The 9,069-nt window shown below is 34.8% G+C and overlaps 1 protein-coding gene across 1 annotated transcript in view; it reads right to left on the bottom strand.

Moving 5' to 3' along the window:
- Positions 1-825: 825 nt before the first annotated feature.
- LOC118581295 (fibrous sheath-interacting protein 2-like) overlaps positions 826-9,069 on the bottom strand; it is a 77,158-nt gene continuing 68,914 nt past the window's right edge. Inside the window, exons 21-24 of the mRNA XM_036183318.1 lie at positions 8,062-8,108; positions 4,563-4,600; positions 2,231-2,300; positions 826-962 (exon numbers count right to left, since the gene is read on the bottom strand). Of these exons, the coding sequence (XP_036039211.1) occupies positions 826-962; positions 2,231-2,300; positions 4,563-4,600; positions 8,062-8,108 (292 nt within the window). The remainder of the gene's footprint in view (positions 963-2,230; positions 2,301-4,562; positions 4,601-8,061; positions 8,109-9,069) is intronic.

The following is a 9,069-nucleotide window of genomic DNA, read 5'->3' as shown; positions in this document are numbered from 1 at the left end:
TTCATATAAGTAACATTATATAGAAAGAACAGGTTATAGGTATGAATATATACTTATATCTATATGCATGTAACAACAATAAGAAAAGGACATGAATTTGAAAGAGAGCAAGAAGGTGTATATGGGAGAGTTTAGAAAGAGATAAGGGAAGGGGGCAATTATGTGATTATAATCTAAAAAATAAAATATTAAAAAATTAATTTTATTAAAATGCAAGCTGTAGCACGAATCTTATCAGGTCTTATTAATGAAATCAAACCTGAAGCCCGGTATTGGGGTGAATGCTGGAAGATCAGAGAAGCAGAACAAGCCACAGCTTCCTCACCTTGCCAATTCCTCAGCTGATCCTGTTTCCTCAGACTGGAAGCTTCTGTGTCCTCATCCCAATGGATCTCAGCTGAACTGCTTCTCCAAAGCCTGAATGCTTAACCAGTTCTAGTTCCTGGTTTTCATGCCTTATATACTTTTCTGCTTTCTGCCATCACTTCCTGGGTTTACAGACATGAGTCACCATTCCTGGCTATTTCCAGTGTGGCTTTGAACTCACAGAAACCCGAATGGATCTCTGCCTCCCAAGTGATAGGATTAAAGGCGTGTGTGCCACGGTTTTTGGCCTCCATGTCTATCTAGTGACTGTTCTGTCCTCTGTTATTAGGATGCACAATATATTGGGGGACACAATATACCACCACAGCAAGCCTTTATTATACCTTTAAACAAAGTATGCATTTTAAGTTGAAGTAGTAATAAGAACTGAACAGTATGTTCTCCTTTAAATATCATTTTATTTTATAGGGAATCACAATTTTATCAAATGGAGAAGCTCTAGTGCTTATCCTGGTGGGGTGGTGAGGACGACTTTGGAATACTGCCGCTTGATCGGGAGAACACCTTTGACAGAGTTGAAGATACCTTTGCCAGCACTTTAGATCCTTGCTTGGATATAGTGTTCTTGGATGTTTCTGTGGAAAAAAAGATAATATTAATGAACTGAGATATAATTGAAGATTGAAGTAGTTACATTACAGCAATGATTTAGAATTCAGAAGTTGGCATTTGTATATTAATCTGTATAAGCACAGTTACAGTGTTTTCTACTCCCCTAAGGAATCGTGCAGAGCAATGTCCTCATTTATGGACTATGAACTCTGGAGAGGTCAAAGAACTTGCTTGAGATTATACAGGCATAATGAGTCTAAACTAGGAACATGCTTCAGTAATTTTATCTCTCCTGGTGCAGTAGTATCTACTTGACCTTGAGGCATCTCCAGGTAAGTGTGCAAAGTCCGCTTTTGTCCCTCCTGAAATCTATCTGGAAATGCCTAATGAGCTGAACACGGAGATACATTCCAGTTCTCTGTGTGTGAGTTTTATTTGATAGTGCTCAAGTGTAAGAAGGCATATATTAAAATGCTGTACTTCCTCTATTTTGTGTAAATTTCCTTTTGAAAGTACATAGGTATATTTCTTTGTCAAGTAAGATATGATGTATAGATAAAGAAACTGTCAGTATTTAGATTCAGTTTTCTGTATCAAATATTAATAGCCTGAGTCTTTTAGCAAAAATCTTACTTTATAATAACTTGTAATAGAATTTGAAAACACATAATATATCAAGATTCAACATTTTCCTAACTGCAAGATATAATTTCAGAAATTAGGAAAGTTTCTTTAAATATCTATATTTAGTTTCTCTTTTTCAAAAAAGAAAGAAAGAATGCTCTGAAATGGCTGCTAGGAATCTAGCATCCAGTGACCAATGGGTCATGCCAGTTCCACTAATTCACAGTCCTATTCCACTTCTATTACATCATCCATCTTGCTCAGGAAGCCATACTTCCCTGTGAACCATGCTGCTTCTGAATGACCACAGGCCCTAAAAATCCTGGAGTTCTATGTAGCTCAGCAGCTATGTGACTTTGGAGAACTCATTATGGTTTTTCTCCTCAATTATTCTCATTTCATTCTTTGGTAACCAATGGATAACTGTAGCCTCATAAATGTTAGTTACACCATCGGTTACCCCTTGGTGTCCAATATTAAAGACAATTATTTAATAATCTATAGATTTTTATACAAATGGTATCATTATTATATCAATCCCATATTAATAATGTATAAGACAAAGGCCACTCAACCTGGAAAGATCAATGATAAAAATGTCTACATTCACAATAATATTAATAAGAGTTTTACTTCATTTGTGTTTAAAAGTTACTGCATTTTGTACCTGAAATGTGTTCCTTTGAAGGACGTGCACTGCTGGTCACTCTTTTTGATCTTTCAAAGATGGTGACAAACTGCCAAGACAAATTAGAATACTTAATCTTTGGGCAATCGAGATTACATATGCCAAGAAATACCCAAATATACATCTATCATTACACAATTTCATGTGAGTTAAATCTGTATTCTTCTGCTTCAAATAAGCCCCCTCTAAGACTCAGGAAGGTGAAATTTGTCATGTATAGTATTGAGGGTTTGTCTTTGTGATAGGTGATGACCTTGACTATAACCATATGACAACCAAAGGCTGAGCCCTGTTGACTCTTAGAAAATGTCAGCTATTTGCCTACCTCTTCCTTCACATTCATTGCAATATCTTGTAAACATGTTTCTGAGACTGGATAAAATGATAAGGGAGAAGCCAAAATGCTTCACTTTGCAACTCTCAATTTTCTCTGTGTAAAGTTTAGCAATTTACAGGTTCTGAAACAATAGAGTCACTTGTTTTGGTAATTCTATGAACATGCCAGATGCTAGTTTTTTGGGTTTTTTGTTGGTGGTATTTTTTTTGTTTTTTGGCTTTTTTTTTTTTTTTTTAAGACATGTGTCATTTCTCTGAATAAAGAAGAATAACTGTTCCTGAAAGGCAAGATATGGCTACTACCAAGACTCAAGTTCTCAAAATCTTTTGTCTATATAACTTTAAGTACACAAGAGAAACTTAGTTAGACATGTAGGTAGTGCCTTGCCTAAGTCTCTCTTTCTATATATAATTCGACTTAACTTTTGACCCTTAACAGACCCTCTCCCTTGAATCATATGGTTAAAATGCACTAGGGCTCTTGTCTCCTTGAGTGTTATGTTTCATACTCCTTAGGATTGTATCCACTTCCAAAGAACAGAAACAAAACAACAGGTCCACTACAAGGTTTTCATCAGCTTGGAAGCTTTATGTCCTCTGATAAGAAAGAATAATTTTCTTTCAGAATTTTAGGTGGCATCTTATTTTCATGACTGACACTGTCATGGTAGCAGAAAAAAAACTACCCATTCCCTACCACTATGGGATAAGTATCAAGGCCTTCTAAGCAAACTTCATTCTATCTTTTATTCCTATGAAATTTCGGAATTGTGCCAGGAAATTGTGAAAGAATATTTAAGAAATGGTATTGACTGCTCTTCGAGATTTGATTTCCCATTCTAAACTTTTACTATCTATTTTCAGATCCTCACTATTGTCCACAGTTCAATTGTAATAAACTAATGGGTATGTGTGAATGAAGTTACTTATGCAACTTTATTTAGAAATGCACCGAGTAACAATTTTAACAATAGTCTGGGTACAGAAAATGTAACAAACAAGGAAAGTACAACAATGGAAGAGTGTAGACTAGCTAGGAATTCAGCGTCAGTCAAAAAATATTAATGACTTTCAAACTAGAACTTCAGGGCCTCTTTTCCATTGGCACATGACTTTATTTTCTGCAATGTATGAATTAAATGAGGTTGGAGATTGCTAAATAGATGCTTACATTCATAGGTAAAGATTATGTTGACTGTAGAAGGGACTGGTTTCTTTGGAAAATTGGCAAAAATATCTTTAAGTATGATACAGGATTTTATGAATTGGGTGTGAAAAATTGTACTATATTGTAATACTGGAAAGTTGCTTACTGGCTGATGAGTTTGTAATTCTGTATTAGTGAATGTAGTGTAAATAATGAAACTGGATTAAAATTAGCCAGGAAGACACTGTGAAAAAGAATGAAACAAAGAGAACTACATCAGGATCTATTAAAAGGGTTCAGGAAGAGGAACGTTCCTTAACCCACACCATGTAGTAGTTAGCTGTATGTGAAAAGTGAGTCTATAGAAATGTGGAAACATGGGTGAAACTAGGCATTCAAAGCCTTCTTGACTCATCTTTGAAGTTACCCTAAATGTCCTGTCTCCATCTATCACTTCATCACAGACTCTTAGCCCTAGGTAGAATCAAGTAACTCAACCTGTTGGGCTTTTCTTCAGAATCAGAACAAGCTACTAATGGAATTGCAGTTAGGTGTTGAGAATCAGTGGCTTACTCTACTCACACAAGCAATGAATTCTTGTTAAAATCCAATGATCAAACACTTTCATAAAGAGATTTTTTAGATATTAAGGACAGGTCTCATTTAGATGGGGAGATCTGAGTGTGAAGTGATTGTGAATAAGGCAGTGTTTTCTGATGTTCCTCAATAATGCCACTCAGGCTCTGATAGAATTAAAAAATTGAGCTATTTTACAACTAAACCCCATTGTTCAGAAACTAGAAGATACTGAAGACTATTTACCTGAACACAGCTTGAGTTTCCTGCTTGTGGTTGCTGAGAACTTTCTGGAAAAACCAGGAAGAAAATTTTTTTCTTATATACATACACACATGCATTCATATATATATATTTGATAAAAATCCAATATCCAATTGGTATAATTTAGACATATAATTATTATTTTACTGATAGACAGTTGGAACAATTTTGAAATAAATAAGAACCTAGAATGTTAGAAGTTATATTTGCTCTTGATCCAGCTGGGATCTCCCCCTCCCCTAAGCTCTCTTTCCCTCCTTGGGCTTACACAGGGACACTTTGCTCAGCCTGGAAGGAGGGGACTGGACCTGCCTGTGCTGAATCCACCAGGTTGAATTGAATCCCCAGGGGACTCTTGGCCCTGGAGGAGATGGTAATGGAGGGGAGGGGATGGGGGGAAGGTGGGGGTGGGGTTGGGAGGGGGGAGGACAGGGAAACCCATGGCTGATGTGTAAAGTTAAAACAAAAATATAATAAATAAAAAAGGAGAGAAAAGAATTAGAAAAAAAAAAGAATTAGTTGCATTTGCTTTCCACTTGGAAATTATGAAAGATGAGTATGATGTGTCAGGAGAAGCAAACTCTGTGTTTCAGTAGCTATACAACTGTGCAATGCCACTCAATCCCTGTGCCTGTTTTTTAATCTATAAAAGAGAGATTACTTTATTGATAGTCCCTAAGTGCCTTTTCAACTTTAACATGCTTTGTATTTATCTGACTACAAAAAGGTAAGTGAGTCAGATATGGTGGCACACACTTTTAATCTCAACAGAGGCAGCCTGATCTGTGAGTTCAAGGCCAGCCTGGTCTCTATAATGAGTTCCAGTCCAGCTAGAACTACATAGTAAGATTCTGTCTCAAAAACAAAACACGGAACAGAAATAAATAAGAAAGTGATGATGTTTTAAAACAGGGCATCTTTGTTGTAATACTCAGAGGAAATCCAGTGGAACCATCTCAGATCACAAAGCTGTTCCCAAGGGAGATCAACACATCATCAAAACACAAGGAAGCAGAAGTAAATTGACAAGCAACATTTCTCAGAGACCCGTTTTTAGTGGGGCAACTAATCTGATAGCACAGGATCTCTGCTGAGTCTTAGCTTCATTGTTTAGAAGTGGGTGGCAAATTAAATGTAACTTTTCTGACCCAGTATCCTCATACATAAAATGGGATTGAGACGATCTACTTGGACACTGTCATAAGAAGACATGAGGAAATACAGCACATTCAAGTACTATGTACTCTATACATATGAAGTCATCAAAAGCCAACATAAATGAGTATTCTGAATTATCACTGGGAAGCAATACAGATTCTGGAAAAACACTGAAGTAAAAAATTCAAGTAAATAAGAATGATAGAGATATCTGATGAAACTAGTAACTTCACGATTAATCTATTGTATCCCTAAAGGATCAGATTCTACTTTAGATTGCACATGACTGCACTTACTTTTTCTTTGAAATTATTGAGAATATTGGAGTTCAATTTGAGGGCCAAAACTGTAAACACCATTTTTCTAAATGTTTCTACAGTGTATAGGCTTTGGACTTCCAATACTGTCTAGAAGGCTGTTTTGATTAAGAGGAATATAAAAATTCCAGTTATTTAAGTGGCTCCGATATTCACACTTACTTGAAGTTTTGTTTTATATTGTATGAAACAAGGAATAAGTGTGTTCAGCCTGACCGCCATTGAAATCTATACTGAACTATCCAGTGGCTCACAAGTTATCTCAGCTTAAATATCCAATGGATACTTTATTCTCATAACCCAAACTGTTTTCACATGCTTCCTCCACACTCCTTTAGCGTCTTCTATATCCCGTTTCACTCAATATTTTTAACATCTATATGTCAATATGCTGTTCTAGGCTTCAGTGGACATCAATTTAGCAAGCTTGAATTCGATAAAAAAAAAAGCTGTCAAGATCAAATAATTAAAACACACTATCTTTTAGAAAACTGCAGGAGAGAAAAAGAAACTGAATATGTGGCTTATGTAAGATCACAGAAGACAACTAATTTCCATTTCAGGGTCTATGGTCATAAGAGAGCTCTCTGAGAAAGTGAAGTGGAAAAAATACTACAGGAGAGGGAAGAATAAGGCAGACTAAAGGGAAAGGAAACTACAGAAATCATGGTGAGTGAAAGCCTTTGTAGCACTGAAGGACAGAAAAGGCATCAGGAATCAGAGTATGCTGGAGTAGAGGAAGCAACAAGGAAAATAGAGGATGAGGTAAGAAAGACAAAAGGGGCAGTATGAGCTAATGATGGAGGGTCTTGTCACCATTGCAATGTCTTGAAATTCTGTCATTAGTATAATTGGAATGGACTTAACAACCTCTAGATTTATCTTATATTCTGATCATTGGATTCTTCAACTCAAGTTACCATGTAAATTCCATAAGAACAAACTTTGTCAGTATTGTTTACACATGGACTATTTTAACAACAAAAAAGTACTATTGGGTGAATCTTCAGATGAATGAATGAATAAATGACTTGGTCAGTGACAATATAAGGAAAAAAATATAAGAAATATGCATAATCCAAAAATCAAAGTTAGAAAGAACAAAAGAATACACAAAATTTAATCACAGGGAATGAGGCCTTGTGTAGTAGACTCTTAGACAAAGAGTTGGACATGTTGGACACTAATGTCCTCATCTCCTGCTTGACTGTCTTCAATAATGAATGAAAGAATTGCATTAAGTAGTTCCTGGCTGGATATTACAACCCATGATTCATAACTCAGGAATCTTAGTGGTGATTATCATTATACATACAAATTATGATATGTTGATGCTATTCAAACAGAATTATTGCTAACAGTGAAAATTATTTATACTTCCAAGTGAAGAGAAGTTGTTTCATGAGTGGGTTGCAGAGCAATAGTTGGGATAAACTTGTGGCTAAAAAAAAAAGGCCATGGTATAGTAAAAACAATATCTATAACTCATGTATATATTGTTTATTATTTAATCAGATTGATCTCCTGAGGTCTGAACAATAATGGAGTAAAACATCCTAAAACTGTGAGAAGCACTTCATACAAGATAATATTTAAAAACAAAACAAAACAGTTCAGGTTAGCCAGATTTTGATGTGAACAACTTGATTTTGTGTTTAAAGGGCCTTTTACAACTTGGTAGGGCTAAGTATAATTCAATGAGCTAATTAATTCCAGTTCTAGTCCAGATATGATTTACAATACATGCTTCTTTATTTATAGGAGGATTATCAATGTAAATTTATAATATCAGACTAAATTCCTATAAGCATTTGGCTTATTTTAACAGCTGGATGAAATGATAACGAATCACTTTATTAAAGTAGATATACTTAATGGAAAAGTAAATTAGTGTCACTTTCAAGGTTAATGATTAACATTTTTAAGTAGGAAATAATTAAGTTATCAAAATAGTAAAAAAGAAAAAGTTACTTTTTCATCAGTTTCTAAAAGTTAAGAAAAAAATATACAACCTTCTAGTGCATTAGCCTTTGGATCCAGATTAAACTCTTCTGCTTCACTGAAATAAAATAAAACAGAATAATTTTTAATGTGTATATTTAACAAATGAAGAAGATACTGGTTAACAACAATCTGTCATTCTCTACATTAAGGGAAATTTGAGATAGCATGTTGCTAAAATTCAAAATTGAATGAGAATGATTTATGAATTACTTTTCTCCAATTTTAAATATATATATATATATATATGAATGACAATTTTAGAAAGTTGCATTGTATGGTTTTGTGTTATTAAGCACATTTTCATTGCTATGCAAACATTACCATCTCCCAATTTATATTTGTCACTTTGTGACTTAATCTAATTTGTTCAATGCCATCCATATTCATGAATGTTGTAGTATGTGAGGATTTTCTTTCTGTTTTTTTTTTTTTGTTGTTGTTGTTGTTGTTTTTTGTTTTTTCAAGGCAGGGTTTCTCTGTGTAGCTTTGTGCCTTTGCTGGAACTCACTTTGGAGACCAGGGTGGCCTTGAACTCACAGAGATCCACCTGGCTCTGCCTCCCAAGTGCTGGCTTTAAAGGCGTATGCCACCACCGCCTGGCTGAGGATTTTCTTTAAGTAGTAGATACTATTAAAAAAAATGAGACATTGTTTTCTCCCGATTTAATCCATGATGAACAATGATAAAGATTGCCTTTCTCATTGGTTTATTTTGAATCATGCTGGTATTGGTACATGTTCACTACTATCTGTTGCAGTACCTGCTTTCAGCACAGAAAGGCTCCTGCTCAGTCTTGTCAAGTAACATGGAAAAACATTAAATCATAGTGCTCAGAGATTAATTTTTAAAAGCAAAAACTAGCTGTAGTAATATAAAAACATAAAGTTAAACTGTAAATTATTAAATACAACAACAATTATACTGTTTTGTGACAATATGAGCAATATAAATTGAAAATGAAAAAAAACAGTACTAGGAATGGGAAATATTTGCAGATTATATACATCACACACACA

Source organism: Onychomys torridus, chromosome 4, assembly GCF_903995425.1.
Source record: "Onychomys torridus chromosome 4, mOncTor1.1, whole genome shotgun sequence".
NCBI lineage: Eukaryota > Metazoa > Chordata > Mammalia > Rodentia > Cricetidae > Onychomys > Onychomys torridus.
The sequence above is the reverse complement of the archived record's forward strand: the minus strand, read 5'-3'. Positions and strand labels throughout refer to the sequence as shown.